The sequence below is a fragment of the Hyaena hyaena genome, unplaced genomic scaffold (assembly GCF_003009895.1).
Source record: "Hyaena hyaena isolate Hyena2069 unplaced genomic scaffold, ASM300989v1 scaffold_134, whole genome shotgun sequence".
In the NCBI taxonomy this organism is placed as follows: domain Eukaryota; kingdom Metazoa; phylum Chordata; class Mammalia; order Carnivora; family Hyaenidae; genus Hyaena; species Hyaena hyaena.
In genome coordinates, this window is record NW_024080766.1 from 157,779 (window position 1) to 182,210 (window position 24,432).

At 42.9% G+C, this 24,432-nt stretch overlaps 1 protein-coding gene across 1 annotated transcript in view; it reads left to right on the forward strand.

The window, feature by feature from the left end:
• Window positions 1–24,432, forward strand: part of PLEKHG4B (pleckstrin homology and RhoGEF domain containing G4B) — an 83,482-nt gene that overhangs the window by 24,361 nt on the left and 34,689 nt on the right. The window contains exon 3 of the mRNA XM_039238040.1: window positions 21,976–23,149. Coding sequence (XP_039093971.1) covers window positions 21,976–23,149 — 1,174 coding nt within the window. The remainder of the gene's footprint in view (window positions 1–21,975; window positions 23,150–24,432) is intronic.

A 24,432-nucleotide genomic window follows, 5' to 3' on the forward strand; every position in this document is an offset into this window, starting at 1 on the left:
AAATATTTGAAACAATCACAAACAGAAACAATCTTATAGATAAGAATGTGCTAATAGTAGGGGACTTTAATACTCTGCTTACAGCAATGGATAGATCAACCAGACAGAAAATCACTAAAGAAACAATGGACTTGAATGACACATTGGACCGGATGGATTTGACAGATATATTTAGAACTCTACATCCTGAGGCCATGGAATTCACTTTCTTCTCAAGTGTATAGGCACATTCTCCAAGATAGATCACATACTGGGACATAAAGCAGCACTCAATAAATAAAAAATAATAGAGATCATACCATGCACACTTTCAGATCATAATGCTTTGAAACTTGAAATCAATCACAGGAAGAAGTCTGGAAAACCTCCAAAAACATGGAGGTTAAAGAATACCCTACTAAAGAATAAATGGGCCAATCAGGCAATTAGAGAAGAAATTAAAAAATATATGGAAACAAATGAAAATGAATACAACAATCCAAGCACTATGGGATGTGGCAAAGGCAGTCCTAAGAGGAAAGTACATTGTGCTCCAGGCCCATTTCAAGAAATTAGAAAAAGCACAAGTGCAAAATCTAACAGCTCACCTAAAGGAACTAGAGGCAGAGCAACAAAAGCACCCCAAACCCAGTAGAAGAAGAGAAATAGTAAAACTCAGAGCAGAAATAAACAACATAGAAACCAAAGAAACAATTGAACAGATCAATGAAACCAAGAGTTGGTTTTTGAAAAAATAAAATTGACAAACCTCTAGCCAGGCTTCTCAAGAAGAAAAGACAGAGCACCCAAAGAGACAAAATCATGAATGAAAATGGACTTATTACAACCAACCCCTCAGAAATACAAGCAATTATCAGGGAATACTATGAAAAATTATATGCCAACAAATTGGACAACTTAGAAGAAATGGACAAATTCCTAAACACACACTCACTACCAAAATTCACACGGGAAGAGATAGAAAATTTGAACAGACCCATAACTAATGAGGAAATCAAATCAGTTATCCAAAATCTCCCAACAAATAAAAGCCCTGAACCTGATGGCTTACCTGGGGAATTCTACCAGACATTCAAAACAGAATGAATACTCATTCTTCTCAAGCTATTCCAAAAAATAGAAATTGAAGGAAAACTTCTGGACTCACTTTATGAAGCCAGCATCACTCTGATTCCCAAGCCAGACAGAGATCCAGCAAAAAAAAGAGAACTACAGGCCAATATCCTTGATGAGTACAGATGCAAAAATCCTCAACAAGATACTTGCAAATCAAATCCAACAGCACCAAGATCAAATGGGATTCATTCCTGGGTGATAGGGCTGGTTCAGTATTCACAAATCAATCAATGTGATACATCACATCAACAAAAGAAAAGAGAAAAACCATATGATCCTGTCAATAGATGCAGAAAAAGCATTTGACAAAATACAGCATCCCTTCGTAATAAAGGCCCTCGAGAAAGTCGGGATAGAAGGAACTTACTTAAACATCATAAAAGCCATCTATGAGAAACCATCAGCTAACATCGTCCTCAATGGGGAAAAACTGAGAGCTTTCCCCCTGAGATCAGGAACACGACAGGGATGTCCACTCTCACCACTGTTGTTTAACATAGTGCTGGAAGTCCTAGCATCAGCCATCAGGAAAAAAAGGAAATCAAAGGCATCAAAATCGTCAAAGAAGTCAAACTTTCACTTTTCACAGACGACATGATACTCTACATAGAAAACCCGACAGACTCCACCAGAAGCCTACTAGAACTGATCCAAGAATTCAGCCAAGTTGCAGGGTACAAAATCAACGTACAAAAACTGGTTGCATTTTTATACACCAATAATAAAGCAACAGAAAGAGAAATCAAGAAACTGATACCATTCACAATTGCACAAAAAAACATAAAATACCTAGGAATAAACGTAACCAAGGATACAAGAGATCTGTATGATAAAAACTATAGAAAACTTATGAAAGAAATTGAAGAAGACACAAAAAAATGGAAAAACATTCCATGCTCATAGATTGGAGGAATAAATATAGTTAAAATGTCATTACTACCCAAAGCAATCTACACATTCAATGCAATCCCAATCAAAATTGCACCAGCATACTTCTCAAAACTAGAACAAACTATCGTAAAATTTGTATGGAACCACAAAGACCCCGAATAGCCAAAGTAATATTGAAGAAGAAAACCAAAACGCGAGGCATCACCATCCCAGACTTTAGCCTCTACTACAAAGCTGTCATCATCAAGACAGTATGGTATTGGCACAAAAACAGACACATAGACCAATGGAAGAGAATTGAGAACTCAGAAGTGGACCCAAAAGTATACAGCCAACTAATCTTTGACAAAGCAGGAAAGAATATCCAATGGAAAAAAGGCAGCCTCTTTAACAGATGGTGCTGGGAGAACTGGACAGCAACATGCAGAAGAATGAAACTAGATCATTTTCTCACACCATGCACAAAAACAAACTCAAAATGGATAAAGGACCTGAACGTGAGACAGGAAACCATCAAAGCCCTAGAGGAGAAAACAGGAAACAACCTCCTTGACCTCCACCGCAGCAACTTCTTACTTGACACATCCCCAAAAGCAGGGTAATCAAGAGCAAAACTAAACTATTGGCACCTCATCAAGATTAAAAGCTTCTGCACCGCAAAGGAAACAATCCATAAAACTAATAGGCAACTGACAGAATGTAAAAAGATAGTTGCAAATGACATATCAGATAAAGGGCTAGTATCCAAAATCTATAAGGAACTCACCAAACTCCACACCCGAAAACAAACAATTCAGTGAACAAATGAGCAGAAGACATGAACAGATACTTCTCCAAAGAGGACATCCAGATGGCCAACAGACCCATGAAACGATGCTCAGCATCCCTCCTCATCAGGGAAATACAAATCAAAACCACACTGAGATACCACCTCACGCCAGTGCCAGTCAGAGTGGCTAAAATGAGCAAATCAGAGAACTCTAGATGCTGGCGAGGATGTGGAGAAACGGGCACCCTCCTACACTGCTGGTGGGAATGTAAGCTGGTACAGCCCCTCTGGAAAACAGTGTGGAGGTTCCTCAGGAAATTAACAATAGAACTCCCCTAGGACCCAGCAATAGCACTGTTAGGAATTTACCCAAGGGACACAGGAGTGCTGATGCATAGGGACACATGGACCCCAATGTCCATAGCAGCACTCTCCACAATAGCCAAAACATGGAAAGAGCCTAAGTGTCCATCAACGGACGAATGAATCAAGAAGATGTGGTTTATCTATACCATGGAATACTCCATGGCAATGAGAAGGAATGAAATCTGGCCATGTGTAGCAACATGGATGGACCTTGAGGGTGTTATGCTGAGCAAAATAAGTCAGGCAGAGAAGGACAAATAACATATGTTTGCACATATAGGAGATTAGGAGGAACTTAACGGAGGACCGTGGGGGAGAAAAAGGGGGGAAATAGTGGGGGAGAGGGAGAGAGGCAAACCATGAGAGACTCTTGAATGCTGACAACAAACTGAGGACTGATGGGTTTGGCGGGGAGGGAGGAGACAGGCATGGAGGAGGGCACTTGTGGGGATGAGCACTGGGTGTTATATGGAAACCAACTTGACAATAAACTATTTGTAAAAAAATTATAAAAAGAATTAAAATAAATAAATAAAAGAAATACAAAAAAGTACATTTGATATTAAAAAGTACAAAGATCTTAAAAAGTAAGATCTTTATTAATCAGTACCTTTTATTTTTCCATTGATATTGAAGTAGGGCTTTAAAAAAAAACTACCACCGGACTACTTTGATTTATTAAATTCTTTGAATGTCTTTTAGCTAGAATGACTATGGTAGAGAAATGGCCAATGATATCCTAGATTTGATTCTTTGTATGAAGTGGTCTACACAGAGGATATTTTCCTTTGTGAATATGTACCTTTTGCACATTTAAAGGGTATTGACTGATGAGGAACAGAGATAAACAACAGCACAAGGAACAAAAACGCCTGTCTCCTTTCAAAGGTGTGTTTTGGAAAGGTATTTTGACCTAATGTTTCACCTTCTTTCTTCTGTTACATTTCTTTTTCCTTTCATTTTAATCATAAGTCATCTGCTTTCCCATTTACAACATTGCTTATTATCTGAAAAAGCCATGTGAATACTACTACTCTTTAGTATCAACACATATTTACAAATATACAATTTAATCAGCACAAAATGAAATTTTGGATAACCTTACTATTTTCATATTTATATTGCTTTTTACTTTTGATTAAAGAAAATAAAAATTTTATCATCTGTATGACATAGGAGAAAATGAACTTATTTCAACACCTGTGCATATAAACATATCGTAGTTACTATAGATCAGTGCAGTTTTTATTTATCTTCTATGGTCTAAGTATGTGGCTTGAAGAACATTACTAATCATACTAATAGTTTCTTGTATTATTGAGATTTCAATGACCACCATTCTTCCATCCCTCTGTAGATACAAGAAATGTTCAAAGTGATTCATCAGCTTGTTTGTGACTTTCTTTCATCACAGTTTGGGTCAAAAAATGTCTGGAGAAGTTAAAGGTAATCAGTAAGATATAGACATAGAATGTTTGCATGATGAGGGGAAGCAGGAGCAGGGGATTACAGTAAAGAAGATGAAATCAGGGGGCCTGGGTGGCTCAGTCAGTTGAACATCTGACTTTGGCTCAGGTCATGATTTCACGGTTCATGGATCCGAGCCCCGTATTGGGGTCTGTGCTGACAGCTAGCTCAGAGCCTGGAGCCTGTTTCGGATTCTGTGTCTCCCTCTTTCTCTGACCCTCCCCTGCTCATGCTGTCTCTCTCTCTCTCAGAAATAAATAAAACATTAAAAAAAAAGATGAGATCAAATGGAAGCCAGAAAGGAGGGAACAAACAAAACGAAGGTACAGGAATAAATAGCACAACAAATATAACAGGATGAAAACAAAGTTATTAAATGGTAGCCCAGCAAAATTCCAACCAAAGATAACTGGTGTAGCAATAGTCATAAAAAATTAAATATAGTAAAAGGCAAACTGCATTATCAAGGCTAAAGCAGATCATTGAGTAATAATACCAATAACAACCAGGAATATGTAACAATCTGTAAACACGTAACAACGTAGCCTGACCTGTTTGGCACACAAACGGAAAGAATTAGAAGGAGTAAACGTAATCATAATGAGAGATCTCACCTCTCTCCAAAGCAAATAGATAAGAAGACTCCATATTACTTAAGATATATGTCTGAACACCTGTTCCTCTCTTCCATGAATGGGCATGCATGGAGTACTGAAGCCAGTCATCTTAAAATACACATCCTTCCCAAACACACATGGACATTTTCCAGAATTAACCAAAATTTGATAAAATTCTGGTCAAGTTTTACAATTAGAGGATATACATTTACTTTAAGAATGTATACAACTTGAGAATATTAAAGAGCATACACTCTTCTTAAGTGTGCATGTCCATTTATTGAAATTGACCAGAACTGACTATTAATCATAAGGTAGCAATAAATACCAAAGAATTGATATCTAAAGACTGTAGTGCAATAAAACTACAAATCAATAACAATAACACCTGTCCATTTGGAAAAGTGTACATATACCCCTACATAGAGGAAGGGTCAGAAAACAACAGAAATTGACAAAACATTTAGGGCCAATGAATAGGTAAGCCCTATTTCTAGTTATGGTGTAAAACTGTGTGAGAGACTTTAACTCTTGCCAAAGCAACAAGAAAGCCCTACATAAACCAAAACAATTATACTTTCCTTTAAAACCATCCAAGAGCTGTGGATACATAGAGATCTAAAAGAACTAAATTATAGAGAGATATGACTTCCTAAGTGAGCAAGAACAGAAGACACTTTCAAACCTGGGACCAGTTACTGAGACTCCAGGGAAGGTGGGTGGAAGAGCAGCTTAACAGGGAAAGAAGGGCCATCTATGCTCAGAGGAGGAGAAATTGAACTTTAAGAAACCTCAGCGCTAGTCTCACATTTAGGTCCATTTTGATTTTATTTTTGTGTGTGGTGAAAGAAGTGATCCAGTTTCTTTCTTTGGCCTGTTGCTGTCCAGTTTTTTCAATACCACTTGTTGAAGAGACTGTTTTTTTCTCATTGGATATTTTGTCCTGCTTTGTCAAAGATTAATTGACCATATAATTGTGGGTTTATTTCTGGGTTTTCCATTCTGTTCCATTAATCTGCGTGTCTGTTTTTATGCTAGTACCACGCTATTTTGGTTACTACAGCTTTGTAATATAATTTGAAGCCTGGAATTATGTTACCTCCAGGTTTTTTTTTTTTTTTTTCTTTTTCAAAGTTACTTTGGCTCTTCCAGGTCTTTTTTTGTTCCATACAAATTTTAATATTGTTTTAGTTCTGTGAAGAATGCTGTTGGTATTTTGATAGAGATTACATTAAATTTATAGATTGCTTTGGGTAGCATAGACATTTTAACAATACTTCTTATCCCTCCCCCAATATCTTGTCCTATGCGGTAATAATATTTCTTCTTACAATCCATGAGCATGGGATGTCTTTCCATTTCTTTGTGTCATCTTCAATTTATTTTTTTAATGTTTATTTGTTTTTGAGAGAGAGAACATGAGCAGGAGAGGGGCAGAGAGAGAGGGAGACATAGAATCTGAAGCAGGTTCCAGGCTCTGAGCTGTCAGCACAAAGCCTGGCAAGGGGCTGAACTCACGAACCATGAGATCATGACCTGAGCTGAAGTTGGACACTTATAACTGACTGAGCCACCCAGGCGCCCCCATCTTCAATTTCTTTCATCAGTGTTTTATAGTTTTCAGTATATAGGTCTTTCACCTCTTTGGTTAAGTTTATTCCCAGACATTTTAAAATTTCTGGTGCAGTTGTAATGAGATTGTTTTCTTAATTTCTGTCTGCTGCTTCATTATTAGTGCATACAAATGCAATGGATTTCTGTACATTGGTTTTGTATCCTGTGACCTTACTGAACTGGTTTCTCAGTTCTAGTAGTTTTTGATGGAGTCTTTAGGATTTTCTGTATGTAGTGTCATGTCATTTGCAAATAGTGGAAGTTTTACTTCTTCCTTTTGGATTTGGATGCCTTTTATTTCTTTTTTGTTGTCTGATTGCTGTGGCAAGGACTTCCAGTACTATGTCAAATAAAAGTGGTGAGAGTGGACATCCATGTCTTGTTCCTGACTTTAGGGGAATAGCTCTCAGTTTTTTTACTGTTGATTTTAGCTGTGGGTTTTTCATATGTGGCCTTTATGATGTTGAGGGATGTTCCCTCTATGCCTACTTTGTTGAGGGTTTTTATCATGAATGGATGATGTACTTTGTCAAATGCTTTCTCTGCATTTATTGAAATGATCATATGATCCTTTCTCTTACTGATGTGATGTATCTTGTTGATTGATTTGTGAATATTGAACCACTCTTGCAACCCAGGAATAAATCCCACTACATCATGATGAGTGAGTTTTTTTTTTAATTTTTTAATGTTTTATTTAAACATTAAAGAGAGAGAGAGAGAGCGTGAGCAGGAGAGGGTCAGAGAGAGAGGGAGATACAGAATCTGAAACAGGCTCCAGGCTCTGAGCTAGCTGTCAGCACAGAGCCTGACGCGGGGCTCGAACCCATGAACTGTGAGATCATGACCTGAGCCGAAGTTGGACGCTTAACCGACTGAGCCACCCAGGTGCCCCATGAGTGAGTTTTTTAATGTATTGTTGGATTTTATTTGCTAGTACTTTGTTGAGGACTTTTTCATATGTGTTCATTAGAGAAAATTGGCCCATAGTTCTTTTTTTTTTGCTATTGTGTCTCTATCTGGTTTTGGAATCGGTACCTCTGGCCTCATAGAATGAATTTGGGAGTTAGCCATCTGGCCCTCACCCTATACATTAGACCTGAAACCATAAAAGTCCTGTAAGAGAGCACAGGCAGTAATTTCTCTAACACTGGCCATAGCAACATTTTTTTTAGATATATCTCCTGAGGCAAGGCAAACAAAAGAAAAAATAAACTATTGGGACTACACCAAAATAAAAAGCTTCTGTACAGCATAGGAAACAGTCAACAAAAGTAAAGACAACGTAATGGGAGAAGATATTTATAAATTATATACCCAATAAGAGTTTAATATCTAAAATATATAAAGAATTTATACAAATCAACACCAAAAAAAATTATCTGATTAAAAATGGGTAGAATTAATGAGCTGACATTTCTCCAAAGAAGACATACAGATGGCTAACAGACACATGAAAAGATGTTCAACATCACCGATCTTCAGGGAAATGCAAATCAAAACTATAATGAGATGTCACCTCATACCTGTCAGATTGGTTGATTTCAGCAACACAAGAAACAACATGTGTTGGCAAGGATTTGGAGAAAGAGGAACCCTCATGCACTGTTGGTGGGAATGCAAACTAGTGCAGCCCCTGTGAAGAACAGTATGGAGATTCCTCAAAAAGTTATAAATGGAACTACCCTATAATCCAGTAGTCACACTACTGTGTGTTTACCCAAAGAATATGAAAACATTAATTCAAAGGGATATGTGCACCCTATGTTTATTGTATCTTTGTTAACAATAACCAAACTATGGAAGCAAGCTAAGCTAAGTGTCCACTGATATATGAATGGATAAAGATGTGGGAGATACACACACACACACACACACACACACACACACACACACGAATAATACTCAGCCATAAAAATGAAATCTTACCATTTGCAACAACATGGAAGGAGCTAGAGAGTATAATGCTAAGCAAAATAAGTCAGAGAAAGACAAATACCATATGATCTCACTCATATGTAGAATTTAAACAACACAAGCAAAGGAAAAAATGGGGAGACGAAACAAGAAACAGATTCTTAATTATAGAGAGCACATTCGTGGTTACCAGAAGAGAGGTGAGTAGGGGATGAGTTAAGTAGGCGATGGGGATTAAGGAGCACCCTTGTGATGAACACTGAGTATTGTATGAAAGTGTTGAATCACTAAATTGTACACCTGAAACTAATTACACTGTATGTTAACTAACTGGAATTTAAATAATTTTTAAATTTAATTTATTGTCAAATTGGCTTCCATACAACACCCAGTGCTCATCCCAACAAGTGCCCTCCTCAGTGCTAAAATTTTTAAAAATATATATAACAAAAAGCACAAAATGTGGGAGGGAGTAAATTGAATTATACTACTCTATGTTCTTACATTGTTTTAAAGTAACAAAATGTTACTTGAATAGTAGACTATGATGAGTTGAAGATGCATGCTGTAATCTTGAGAACAACTACTGAAAGCAACACAAAGAGGAATAACTAAAACGTCAATAGAAGAGATAAATCGAACCCAAAACACAAAAGAGGATGAAAGGAAGAACAAAGGAACAGATAGGCAAATAGAGGTCACATGTGAAGGTGACAGATTTAATCCAACCATATTTGTGAATGTACTTAAATGAACTAAAAGTTCCAACTAAAGGACAAATATTGCCAGACTCGGACTGAGAAAAAGGCAAGACCAACTAACTGGTTATAAGAATTGCCCTTTAAATGTAAAGACCCAAAAAAGGGTGAAAGAAAAATAATGGAACAAGATATGCCACTAAGTATGAGGTCAGGTGACCATCTTACTGTCAGACAAGTTAGGTCTCCAACAGTGAGTGTCACCAGAAACTCGTGGGGACAGGACAACCCACAGTGATAAAAGGCTCCATTTATCAACAGGGTCCCTAGTAAGAGAGATTCCAAGTACAAACAAATGATAACACTAAATGACAACAACACGTTATTCTGTCAACAGTTGGTAAAACAATTAGAAAAAAGATCAATAAGGATATAAAAGATCTGAACAACACCTAACAAACTGACCTATTTGACATTTATAGAACATTACATCCAACAAATGCAGAATACACATTCTTTCCAATACACATGAAATTCTTTTTAAGATCGACAACATGCAGTAGGTATTTAAAAAAATACAATTTCATAAATTTGAAAAGACAGAAATAAAGTACTTTTTTCTAACCACAGTGCTATCATCAGAATTAAATAACAACAACCAATAACTAGAATCTCCTCAATTGTTTGGAAACCAAATAACACATTTCTAAAGAACCCATGAGTTAGAGAAATTACAAGGAAAAAATACTGGAACTGAATCAGAATGAAAACGGAACATGCAGAAATGTTCACGTATAACTAAAGCAATGTTTAATGTATAATATAGTTCAAATAATATATAGTTTTGTGGAGGAAGTCTGATATCATTTATCTAAATTTCCACCTTAAAGTAGAAAAAGAAGAGCTAATTAAATCCAATTTAATTGTAACCTAAACCAATTAGATATGAGTACAAAAATAAAGAGGGGGATAGTTTATTCTGTGAAAACAAAGTTGAATGTTCGGCAGACTCCCTAAAGTCACTTAGAAAAAGGTGCCATCACATTAGGTACGAGCAAGACACCTGAGAGACTGGGATATTTGGGGGGAAATCCCGAAGAGTTCCCCATCCATATGCTTTCCCTACTGTCTTTATGTTCTTGCTCCACTTGAGAGGTACTGTGAGACACAGCAACATGACTGTGGCCAACTCAGTAGGGAGACAGTAGAGCCCCCAGGTCGGCAGAGAAAAGACGGGTCTCTGTGCCTGTTAGAGTCCCATGAAAAGACTGACCCACACAGAAATCTATTCAGGACGCTTAGTATAGAGAACTGTTACCTAGTAACATGGGACAAAGTAGCAATGAGAGCTCACCTGGGGCTGAGGGAGAGCACCAGGAGGAACGAACCTCCAAGGGGGTCCCTTGCCCACAAGGTTGGTGGTGCAGGAATGTGCATTTATATATTTAAAGCAGAAATAGAACATTCTGAGTGTGTATGACCATTCTTTTATAGTGATGACCTCCTCTAACAAACCGGCTGCCAGTCCTGATCACCCAGAGCCAGAGGGACCTTAGAACAATGCAGTCAGCATGGGAAGTCGCAGGGAGAGAGAGGGATGGGCCTCAGGGCTGTGGGGAGTAGCCGCCCAGCACTCTGCAGGCCACTTAGGAAAACACCAACACCGGCTTTTGTCTATGAGTTAGGGTTAGACACAGAGAGAGGGGAGGGCACTAACTTCTTAGGCTTGAGCAGAGAGCCATCACAAAAAGGAAATTGATAGATTGATGGCAGAAACACCTAGAAAATCTGTTTGAAAAGTATCAGAAGCAAAATTAAAAGCCAAAAAAAAAAAAAAAAGCCGTTTCTTATATCATGTTTGCAGAGAACGCACAGACATAAGTAAAATACTAAGTCCAATATAAAAGTTAGCTAAGCCTCGAAGGGATCATGTACAGAAGAGGCACTACTGCCCACAGAAGCCCCGGAGAAAACCGGCCTCTTGGTGGTCAAAGAGGCACCAGGTACATGACAAAATGCAGGTTTTTGCTTAATAACAAGCAGAAAAATATTCAGAGCATGGAGAATTCAGTAAGATAGATAAGCTGAAACTATTCTCACATTCGTGGAAATTGAAATGATCTCTCTAGAAACAGTTGTTGAATATGTATGGAGACTCATTATATTGTCATGTGCCATTAGAATCAGATATCTTAGCCCATAGCAAAGGATCTAAAATACAGGACCACATTTATTCATAACTGTACATGTTGCAACATTACTTAAAACGGTTAAAAAATGGAAATAAATAGGGGAGTGGTTAAATTAGTAATGTATAAATATGATGGACAGTTATACACAGGTTAAAATTGCTTTAAAAGTAGTTTTTAAAAAATAAGTGAGGGGGGCACCTGGGTGGCTTAGTCGGTTAGGCATCCGACTTTCGCTTGGGTCATGATCTCGCGGTTCGTGGGTTCGAGCCCCACGTCGGGCTCTGTGCTGAAGGCCAGCTCAGAGCCTGGAGCCTGTTTCAGTCTGTGACTCCCTCTCTCTCTGACCCTCCCCTGCTCACACTGTCTCTCTCTGTCTCCTAGAAATAAATTTAAAAAAACATTAAAAAAAAATAAAAAATACGTGAGGAAATTATTATGATATAAAATGAAGCCAAAAAGTGGTATATATTTGTTTCATATCAGTCTTTTAACACATAGTTTTTAAACCACGACAAGAGGACGTGCCGTGACGTTAGCATGCCTGTACTATGGCAGGCCCATGAGTATGGAAGAAGGACAGTTGTGCGTGTTCTACTTTTCTAATTTTGAAAATACCCCACATTACTAAAATCAAAAATAAAACTGGGGAGACTGGATGGCTCAGTCGGTTGAGCATCCGACTTTGGCTTGGGTCATGATCTCACGGTCCTTGGGTTCAAGCCCCACATTGGGCTCTCTGCCGTTAGTGCAGAGCCTGCTTTATATCTCTGTCCCTCCCCTCTCTCTGCTCCTCCCCTGCTTGCTCTTTCTCAAAAATAAACATAATTTTTAAAAAAGAATTGAACCCTTAAGAAGTCAGAGAAAAAAAAATTGATATTCTAACTCATGGCAGCTTTAACTTAATTCTGAGGTCCCTGATGTATAATGCTCAGCCCCAGATGAAATACTCAGACATTAACAAGGCCAGGCACCTGGGTGGCTCAGTCGGTTGAACATCCAACTTCGGCTCAGGTCATGATCTTGTGGTTTGTGGATTTGAACCCCACATCAGGCTCTGACAGCTGACAGCTCAGAGCCTGGAGCCTGCTTCAGATTCTGTGTCTCCCTCCCAATCTGCCCCTCCCCCGCTCATGCTCTGTCTCTCTCTAAAAAATGAATAAACATTTTTAAAAAATTAAAAAACAAAACAAAGAAACCCCACAAGGCCTAGGTGCATGGAGATGCACGTGTGAGCCAGACTGTGCAGAGTTAAGGCTGAGGGTACGTCGGAGACCGTCTAGTGGCCTGACCACTGCACATTACCGCTTGAGAAGGCAGTCAAGCCGCAAATACTTTCAACTGTCCCTGGTTCCAGAGAGTAGGTTGCTGTGTGGACCATCTGGGGTCAAGCATAGGACCAGGTGAGACAGGACCCTGACAGTGAGCAGACAGTGAGGACGGGGTTCTATGGACACACAGAGAGGGAAGCTCATCCCTCTGTGCCCATTCCGACCCAGGGAGACTGCCTGTCCCCTTGCCCATGAAACAATGGGGTGTGGAGTCATCAAGGGCCCAGGGAGGCTCAGCCTCGCTTCTCATATTTAATCCACAACCAAGTTCTCCTTCTGACTTTTCCAAAGGGCCATAAAAGTTTTGTTCTATTTTAAGTTTTCCAAGTCAGAGAGTGAAGCTGAGCTTTTTGGAGTATTGTAATAACTGCTGTGATACCTCTATTATGATTGAAAACCTGCTACGGACCTAGAGAAATTCAGGTTCCAGGACTGCTGTGTGAAAGCCCGTTATAAAGAAGGACCCAGGGTGCCTGAGTGGTTCAGTCGGTTATCTAAACTCTTGACTTCAGCTCAGGTCATGAGCTCACAGTTCTTGAGTTCGAGCCTTATATCTAGCTCTGCACTGACAGTGTGGAGCCTGCTTAGGATTCTCTCTCTGTCCCTCCCTCTCTTCTCTCTCAAAATAAATTAAAAAAAAAAAAAAAGAAGGACCCTGCTCTAGTTTTTAGCAGCTGAACTGCAGCTCATAAACAATGAAGCCCACCAACTTCCTTTTGAAGAAAAAAATAATAATAATAAATAAAACTTTGGTTCTGATGCTTCTTCCTGTGAATGTTCTGAGCACACCATTTAGAGAAGATGTTGAACTGAGATAAAGAATTGCTTCTTGCAACCTGGAGTTTTCTCAGAACTGGGTCTATTCAGAACATGACTAGAAGGTTTATAGCATCTATCCAATATGGCTGCAATCCCAGGGAACACAAAAGATTTACAATCAGAACCTTGGTCAGATTGCCCAAGGGGGATCTCAGAGTTACAGCTTGTGTTGGGGCCAAGAAAAATGGTGTTCTCCTGTCTTTGTTTCCTTTTCAAACCTTTGTTTTCCTTTTCAATGTACATCCTACTTTGGAATAATATTGCTGTAATTAACTTGTTGGTGGAATATGTATATTGTGAAATCATAGTCAAACCTCCCGCAAGTTCAGCTTGAAGAAACTTCTTCTCGTCATTTCAGTTAATACAGAAAAAAACATTTTGACAAGATTCAACATCATTTCATGATAAAACCATTTAAACTAAGAATGGAAAGAAACTGCCTCAAAAAGAGAAAGGCCGTGTATGGAAAACCCACAGCTAATTCACACTCAGTGTTGAAAGACTAAAAGGTTTTCCTCTAAGATCAGGCATAAGACAAGGGTGCCCACTTTTTCCGCGTCTATTCAACATTGTCCTAGAAGCTCTTGCCAGAGCAACCAGACAAGAAAAAGAAATTAAAGGTATCCGATCAGAAAGGAAAAAGCAAAACTATCTCTGTTCACAAATTACATGATCTTTTATGTAGAAACCCTGAAGATTACACACACACACACACACACACACATTGTTGGAACTAACAAAAACCTGCAAAGTTGCAGGATACAAAAGCAATGTGCACAATTCAGTGTATTTCTATATACCAACGATGAACAATCTGAAAAGTAAACTAAAAGAAGATTTACAATAGCTTCCAAAAGATTAAAATATCTAGGAATAAATTTGGACAAAGAGGTGAAAGACTTGCATATTGAAAACTATGAAACATTGCTGAAAGAAAGAAAAGACCTAAGACATGGAAAGACACCCATGTTCATGGACTGGAAGATTTAAGATGGCAGTACTACCCAAAGTAATCTGCAGATTCAATGCCATCTCTATCAAAATCACACCACTGTTTTTTGCTGTAAGAGAAATATCTATCCTAAAATCCCTATGGAATCTCAAGGGAGTCCAAGTAGCCAAAAGAATCTTGAAGAAGAACAAAGTTGGAAGACTCACACTTCCTGATTTTTTTTAATGTTTTTTATTTATTTCTAGGAGAGAGAGAGAGAGACAGCATGAGCAGGGGAGGGTCAGAGAGAGAGGGAGTCACAGACTGAAACAGGCTCCAGGCTCTGAGCTGGCAGTCAGCACAGAGCCCGACGTGGGGCTCGAACCCACGAACCACGAGATCATGACCTAAGCGAAAGTCGGATGCTTAACGGACTAAGCCATCCAGGCACCCTTTTTTTTTCCCCACACTTCCTGATTTTTAAAACTCATTACAAAGCTATAGTAATTACAATAATGTGGCAGTGCCATAAGACAAACATATAGACCAATGGAACAGAGTAGAGAGCCCAGAAATAAAGCATCACACATATGGTCAAATGATGTTTGACAAGGGTGCCAAGACCATTCAGAGAGAAAGGACAGTCTTTTCAACAAATGGTGGTGAAGAAACTAGACATCTACATGTGAAAGAATGATGTTGGGCCCCCTTACCTCCCACCATATTAAAAAATTAACTCAAAATGGATCAAAGACCTGTAAGCAGGGCCTAAACTATAAAGCTCATAGAAGAAAAGAGGGGGGAAAGATTTGTGACATTGAATCCAGCAGTGATTTCTTGGAAATGACACCCAAAGCACAGGCAGCAAAAATAGAGAGATAAATTGGATTTCATCAGAATTTAAAACTTTGTTTTTAAAGGATAGTATCAGAGTAAAAATGCAATCCTCAGAATAGGAGAAAATAATTGCAAATAACGTATCTGATAAGGGATTAATACTCAGAAAAATGAAGAATTCCAAAAATTGAGTAATAACAAAAACCAAAAACCCAATTTAGAAATGGGCAAAGGGCTTAAATAGATATTTCTCCAAAGAAGACATTTTTGGTCTACAGCACTCTTGGGAGCTTCCCAGGTGTAACCTGATACTGGCTCCTGTACCCTGTACACACAGGGCAGGGAGGGACACAGAAAGAGGCATCCACTTTGGGTTGGTAGGTGACCATTTTAATAAACAAAGGGAACTTACATATGACACAGCAAGATGAATGGAACCCACATCTGCACATGAAATCTTAAAAGTTTATATAGAGGCTGCAGCTGGGCTCAGTCATGTATACTGTGCAGATGTTCTCAACACCACACCCCCATCTCAAGGCTGGGGGTGAGGAGCCTCCAAGAGCGTGGAACCAGCTCACAGGTCAACTGACGATAGTGTCTTTTCTATGACCTTCCCAACGGATATACAGATGGCCAATAAGCAAATGAAAAGATGCTCAACTTCACCAATCATGAGGGAAATGGTTATTATGTGGAATCTGCCCCAGGCCCTATGTATGAGTAAAATATTAGTCAATTTTTCAGATGAGGAAACCAAGGTACAGAAGTTGAAGGCATCTCCCACAGATCACACATGCCCTGGCAGATACATGTTGTGTGCTCTGCATCTCTGCCTTATCATTTAGGAGGTACCTCTCCACCATGCTGCCATGATGCTCCACTATCCTCGCAAGGCCGTGGCTCTCTGCGTTCACCCTTTATCCCACCTTCAGACACCACCCTCAGGGATGGGCACATGACCCACTGCTATAGACTGAATGTTTGTTCCTCCCACGAAATTTGTATATTGAAACCGAACTTCCAATGTGATGGTATTAAGAAGTGGGACCTTTCAGAAGTGATTTGGTCAGTCCCATCCATGCCATTATAAAGAAGGTCCCAGAGGCGCCTGGGTGGCTTAGTCGGTTGGGCGTCCGACTTTCGCTCAGGTCATGATCTCGCGGTTCGTGGGTTCAAGCCCCGCGTCGGGCTCTGTGCTGACTGCCAGCTCAGAGCCTGGAGCCTGTTTCAGTCTGTGACTCCCTCTCTCTCTGACCCTCCCCTGCTCACGCTGTCTCTCTCTCTCTCTCCTAGAAATAAATAAAAATTAAAAAAAAAAAAACAAAAAAAAAAAACAACAAAAAAAGAAGGTCCCAGAGAGCCCAGTCTTGCCCCTTCTGACATGTGTGAGGACAGAGCAAAAAGTTGGTCATCTGTGAACCAAGAAGCTGGCCCTGACAAGACCACAAAAATGCCAATACCTTGATCCTGGACTCCCCAGGATACAGGATAGTGAGAAAGAAATTTCTATATTTATAAGCTATCCAATCTGTGGTATTTTTGTTAGAGCAGCTTGGAAGGACTAAGACACCCAGTTAGAGTCTTCCTGGGACTTGTACGAAGATATTGAGGACAAGATGTCCTCTTTCCACTGGGCTCATGTATCAGGAGGATTTGCAGGTGGACCCAGACTGTCTGCACAGCGAAGCCATGTGGAGCAAGGGAGAGAAACTGAGCCCCAGTGAGACGTTTGAGTCCCCTACTTGGGCTAGGTCTGGAGCTTCTCTCCTCCAGGCTTCCCAGTGGCACAAGATCATGTCCCCAGTGACAAATTCATCTTAAAACCCGACGAGCCTTGATTAATCCACCCAGCATGCACTGCCCCGCCACCCACTTTCGTTCACCCTGGGGCCCGCCCTCGTGCATTTCCCCTGCACCTGGCAGAAGTCCTACCCCCCTTTCGAAGGCCGGTGCAACCACAGCTCTCCTCCCCATTCAATCCCCCGACCGCACCAAAGCAGAGTCTCTGTCCTCTGTGTGCCCACAGCATTTGGTGCTCACCCTTTATCAGTCTGCGTTACGATGGCTGCCTGGGTGTCCCTGCCAGGCGGTACTCGATGGGGGTTAGGATCGCAGGCTCTGCGATCGGAATGATGTGGGTTCAAATCCATGCTCTGCCACTACTAACTTTGTAAAGACCTAGGCAAGTCGTCTTTTCTTCTCCCTGATCCTTGATCCTGTTCATCTATAGAGAGGGTAGTAATAGTAACAGGACCCACCTGCAGCAGACACTGGGCTGTGTAGTGGATGGTCATTCCCAACCCTTGTCTTTTGCTGCCTCCTGCTACAGAGACATCCACTTTCCAAGTCTTCTTTGTAACCAGAGGGAGTCACTGGCTCCTTTATGGCCAATGAGCGATAAAGAGAAGTCTTCTGGGGGCAGGAATATTTATAAGAACATATTCCCTCGGAAAAGGAAAGACACAGGAAGCTACTTTTCCCTGCTTGGGACATAGTGTATAAGGATGCGATTGTTAGGCTGGGGCAGTCATCCCATGACCACGCAATAACCAGCATCAGACTGAAACACGTGTACATGGAAGGCTGTGAAATAGAGAGAAAGCACCCGGATCTCAAAGGTGTCTGTGAGCCTCTGTTCCAACCACGGGGCTTGTCTCCTTCACACTTTGCAGTGAGAGAATTCATCCTCTCCATCACTTAGCCAAGAGTCAGAAGGCATCTTATTACCTGCAGCCAATGAGTCCCAACCAGCATATGTTCTCTTGGAATAAGGGTTCAGTGCCATCATGGATGCAAAGTGCTTAGGATGTTTTTGGCCCTCACTCAGTGTTGGATAAAGATTATTACCATTATCACAGCCGCTTGAAGCCATTCCACAGCTTCTACAGCCCACTGCAGAGACAGAAGATGCCCCAGCACATGCTTGGCACACTTTATCCCCTGCCCTGCCACCTGACAGAGAACCACATCTGCCAGGGCTGCTGCTCTGCTCTGAGGTGACTTCAGCCAGCCTGCAGTGGCCTGAAGGAGCAGAGGAGGAGAGGGGCCAGCCTCTCCTCAGCCTCAGAAGTTTCTCCTGGCAGTGCCCTTTGGGACCCAGGCACTGGAGCTGTTTTCATGCCAGGATTGGGAGTGACAGGGCTGGGTGTGAGGGCTGCCCAGTCCTCCCATGCTCTCCACCTTGAGTGCTTGCCCCCCACCCCCTAGGAAGGGTCACCTACCGGTGATGGTCGGCCTTGGACTCTCTGCTTCCAGAACTTTCTGTCGTGAAGCTCATTCCTGGGGCTGGCACCGCTGACCCCACCTGCATACCTTTAGGCCATAGCTCAGGTTGGACTTCTCTCCTTGGGAAAGAGCAGTCCCTGGGAATCTCACTGCTGATGTCCACAGGGCTGGATGACGTCCTGGATCTTCATATCCAGTGTGTGATGGGCACTGGCCACACAGCAAGGACACTGGCCACACCCGTGGCCACCCAGATTGGTGGGCACTGGCTCCACCCCAGGGGCCCTGGCATGGCCACTCCCTTCTACCTGCTCTGTGGCCTCAGATTCCACAGAAGCATGTGACACTCAGGTGGGGCTCCAGGCCCAACAATGGGCATGGTATTTAAATTTGTCAGAGCAAAATTTGGGGAAAATAAATACACAACAGTGAAGTGATCTGAGTGAAGAGTTTCTCATAGCACAGGAGATGCTGATGAAATAGCATCCGGTGATAAAGTTACCATGCACTGCTGTATTTTTGTGATGTGATCTCAGCCATTAAACATACCCAGGAAAAGGGGTGCCTGGGTGGCTCAGTCAGTTAAGTGTTCAACTGAGTTTCAGCTCAGGTCATGATCTTCATGGGTTTGAACCCCATGTTGGGCTCTGTGCTGGCAGCATGGAGCCTGCTTGGGATTCTCTCTCTCTCTCTCTCTCTCAAATAAACATTAGAAAAAATACACAGGAAAAAATAGTGAAATGAAACACACATCAATGTCAATAATGTTGACCTCTGGGGGTTGGTGTTGGGGTTATTGTTTTGTTTTTCCTGAATCCTCCAGTTTCTGCAATACACGAGTATTATTTTTCCAATCTGAAAAACCTTAGTTTTTAATTAAACGTGGCCACAGGTGTGAGGGTACTGGGCAGGTGCTCGGTAAATACTAGCCGCATCTGCACCAGACCCTCAGCTTCCTCCCAGGGCACGGGCTGCTGAAGGTTGGACGGTGCCTCCCCCTTCTGGCGACCCAGTGTGAGTGCACAGCAGGAACCTGCTCAATGGGGCCTTCACCTTTAAGAACAGGCCAGTGTGCGGGGCCTGGGGCTCAGTTGGTTAAGCGTCCAGCTTAGGTCATGATCTCATGGTTTGTGGGTTTGAGCCCCACAACGGGCTCTGTGCTGACCGCACAGATTCTCTTTCTCTCTGCCCCTCCCCTGCTCGAGCTTTGTCTCTCAAAAATAACGAAACATTTTTTAAAATTCTAAAAAAAGAATATACCAGTGTATTTAAGGTACAATTTCCAACTCTAGATGTATGGAAACATTAAGTATTTTGTAAACCTCAACTCTTAGGAAAACTAACATAAATGCAAAAGGCAACCTTCAGTAGGACATCAAACTCTAAGTTTTAAGGTGACAAAAGATACCACAAAAAAGTAATAAAAATTCAACTTGTATAAAATTTAAGCTTCTACAGAGAGGAAGGAAACAAGTATAAAGGAAGGAAACAAGTATAAAGCAAGTAAACTGGGACGAATATGAGTGCCTGATAGATACATAACACACACTCTGGTTTCTCTTCAGATCGTATAAACCTTTCGCCTTTTACTGATAGATACATAACACAAACATTTGCCAATGGTGCATAGAAAAAAGTTAATGTCTGTCAAATTTTTTTTACAGATCTCACAGCAACTAAGAAGGTAAAAACAAAGCCACGATTCATAAAAGGAACAAAAATACATACAGAAAATTTATAGAAAAAACAATTAGAAAAAAGTGTTGGCTTCATTATCACTTAAGTGCAAATTAAAACAACAATATTCCACAGTATATGTACTAATTTAGAAAAAGATTCCTCAATATAAAGCCTCGTCCTGCTGAATCCTGGCAAAGCTGTTGCAATGACTTTACTGCTGACAATGTGTCTTTTGATGGCAAATTGGTCATATTGCCAAGAATCATAAAAGACACTCATGACTATTTATCCTTAATCCTAATCCCAGAAATGTTTCCTAAAATATAATTTAAAGGAAGAAGAAATGGTACCATGGAAATGTTGCTTGCATTTCTTATTTATAATAGAAACAGATAGAAGCGGGGCACCTAGGTGACTCAGATGGTTAAACGTCTGACCCTTGATCTCAGCTCAGGTCTTGATCTCAGGGTCGTGAGTTCAGGCCCCACGTTGGGCTCTGCGCTGGATGTGAAGCCTACTTAAGAAAAGAAAGAGAGAGAGAGAGAGAGAGAGACAGGGAGGGAGGGAGGGAGGAAGAAGAAAAAACAGATAGAAGCCCTGTAGATTTCCCACAGAGGACAGGCAAGTCACCACCAGGATGGCAACTATGAAAGAGGAACATGAAGAAATGTTGGCTAAGGGTGAACACCAAGTTGTATCTACGTTGTTACTACAGTTTAGAGAAGTTGTGTCCTGCATGGATAAGGGAAAAAAAGTAAAAGACTCAAGACATATCAGAATGAGGTCATTTCTTTCTCATATGCTCTATTATTGTGATAATGCTTGTGCAATATGTCAGTGCTGGCGTGGGAGAAGTAAGGAATGTTGTAACTGAACCGGTCCCTGTTTAGATGTGTAGCTGCAGTGTCTGACACATTGGGGATCCCACCCCTTGTTCCCCAAACTGCCAGACACTCTCATGCCCATGCCAGATGCTGCCTGTGTTTGCCTGTGTCTTCTCCGTCCTGCCATTGAAACCTTTTCTACAGCAAGTCCTTTTCAAAGATGTGCTTGAGAACTCACCTGCATAATCTATAGCCGTGTTGTAAACTTCATGGACTCCTTCAAATAAGTAGAAGGACCCATTGTATTGGGTGGGAGATTGTAGCTGATGTTGTTGGTGCCCTGATGGACCCCAGCACCCTCTCACTGTACCCCCGACCCTGTGATTCCAGAAGTAGCCCTGCTCTTGAGGGGCTGCCTGTGGGCACCTAGGAAAGCCAGAGGTGCTATGGAGCTTAGACCAAGGGCTGGCGTGGTGAGCATGTGAGGGTCACACCCTTCCCCAGATGGGGAAGGCTCCTAGGAGAGACTTAGCCCAGGGCCCCCAGGCTGCCTGTGGTAGGACTGGCTGGGTGGCACCTTTGATGGCTCCCTCCCTCCTGCCCTGTTGCCCACCTCCACCCAGCCTCCCAGGAGGAGCTACCACCACGGTCTAACCTCCTTCCCTCCCTCTCTCATCCCAGGCCAAGTACACAGGCCTCATCTTCTTCCATGAAGGCTGGCCACTGTGCATCCATGAGAAGGTGGTGGTGCAGCTGGCGTCCCTCCGCGGAGTTAGGCTCAGGCCTGGGGACTTCTATCTACAGGTCACTTCGGTGGGGAAGCAGTCAGCCAGACTGGTTTTAAAATGCCTCTCCCCACTTGGACGGGGCTCTGAAGAAGTTACTGTCCCTGAGTCCATGTACGGCTGCATCTTCACGGGAGAGTTCCTGGAAGAGCTGAACAGGGAGCGGAACAGTGTCCCCTTGCAAAACTGCCTGCTGACCTCAGGCTCTGCTGTCTTCCGCACCCCGTGGAGCAACGTCACAGACCCCATCTTTGTCCCAGCGTTCAGAACCATCCGGCCCCACTGCAGCTGCCCCGGGCCTGAGCCGCCACCCGCGAGAAGTGCCTCCAGAGCTCTGGCCCCAGCACCAGCCATGGCCAGCTCTCGTCCCCAGGAGCGCGCCCCTCCCCGTGACACCCCCACCCTGCGCTGCTGTGGTGGGCAGCCCAGCAGTGACCAGCCCTTCCGCCAGCCTTCCGCAGGAGGCGCTGCACAGGAAAGCCCTAAGAGCACATTCCAGAGCTCCAACGGAGGCCTTGTTGGGGTTGGGCCCTCAGAGCCAGGCTTGTGGGAAGGACCAAGAGGGAGCCTGGACCCCACAGACAAAAGGCACGGCCCCCAGGCCCTCACTGTCTGTGAGGACATGGGCAGCCCAGGCTCCGGAAGACAGTCACCCAGGGACCCAGCCTGCAAGGAAGGCAGACGCTGGTTCCGCAGGTCCTACATGGAGGCCTTGCAGAACCCCATGCGCCTGGGCTCCAGCTCCGAAGAGTCCCTCGGGGATGAGGCCTGCAGCTCCGGGACCACAGGAGCCGGGGCAGCAGCCAGCCCAGCCCGGAAGGAAACCCCCAGCCCCTGGGGAGACCCCAGGGGGACCCCGACTCAGGAAAGCCACCCGGGAGCCACTAGGAGCACCCTTCCCCGGCGGTCTCGGTCCTGGGACAGGTCCACCAGGGGCTCCCGAGGGGAGGCCCGGCGGGCCTCCCAGCACGCGGCCGGTGCCAGGCCTGGAGGTCTCTCAGGAGGACAGGTCACGGGGAGCAGGAGGGCAGGCTCCGGCGGCCCCTCCTGCAACACAGCGGAGAGCCCAGGTAACGCCCGAGGCTGACCCTTCCTGCGCCTCCCTAACCCTCCTCCCACGTCCCACCCCACCCCTTCCCCTCAACCCCTGCCCCACTCCACGCTGTACCTTCTCTCTGCTCAGTGACACAGGAGAAGCCTGTGTCCACATCCATATCGACTGTTGAAAACAACGTTCATGTGTGCGCCATCCCTGTGGCTGCCACGGCGAAGTAACACAGACAGGTGGCTTTGGACATTTATCCTGTCAGTTCCAGGGCCAGAGGTCTGACATCAGGGCAATGGCAGCACGGTGCTCCCCCCGGGGGCTCCGGGTGAGGGGCCTTCCAGCTGCAGGGGGCTCCCCGGTCCCTCCACCTTCTCCTGATGTCTCTGTGCCTCAAACCTTCTCCTCCTTTCTCTTAAAAGGACACCTATCTTTGATTCAGGGCCCACCCTACACTTCAGTTATTCATATCTACAAAGACCTTTTCCAACTAAGGTGACGTTCACAGGTTCTGGGAGTAGACACGTCCCTTTGGGATCACCAACCATCACGTCACATCACATCACACTAATGCCCCTTTCCTGTGGGTGAGGCGGGTGCCGCACGCATGGCTAATAGCACAAGCTCCTAAGTCTCACACACCTCAAAGTCCCACAAAATGCGCTGAAGTATAACTATAACCTAAGTACTAGAATTGTCTCCCGTATTGCTCTGGAAGGAAGATACGGTAATTTAAAGGAGTGTTTGCAGGGCATCAAGAACTAAAAAAAGAAAAAAAAGACAACATATTTCTTAAGTCAAATATTTCCCCTTTTTCACAGAAAGAAATGTTCTGTGAAGGAACAAAAGTGACAGCTTCGGAGGAAGTGAAGAAGGCAGGGTCAGCCCCAGCATCCCACACAGTGAAGAACCTGTGGCTTCCTCACCTGGGCAACACCTGGCCTGTCCACTTGGCTCAAGGAGGGAGTTGCTCGTGCCTCCGGGAGGGCCCTGTTGCTTCCAAATCGAGGGTGTCTGCTCCCGCCTGAAATTCTGACAGGATTCCCACAGCATAGAGCACGCACAGGCTTACTGCAAAAAGTTTTGTAATACAAATATTGGCTTAGGGTTAGCCCTTTTTAAGAACATTCTATTTCCCTGCAGTACAGTTAAAAACTCAATGAAGCAAGAACTCCCTGGACATTGTTTCCAGGACCTTGTTTGTGTTGGGTAGGAAAACGCACAGTCACACACACGCTGGACGACCCAGTGAAAACTCATGTCTGCAGCTCATCTCAGCGAGGATAGCCTCTGTCCTCACCGTAAGAG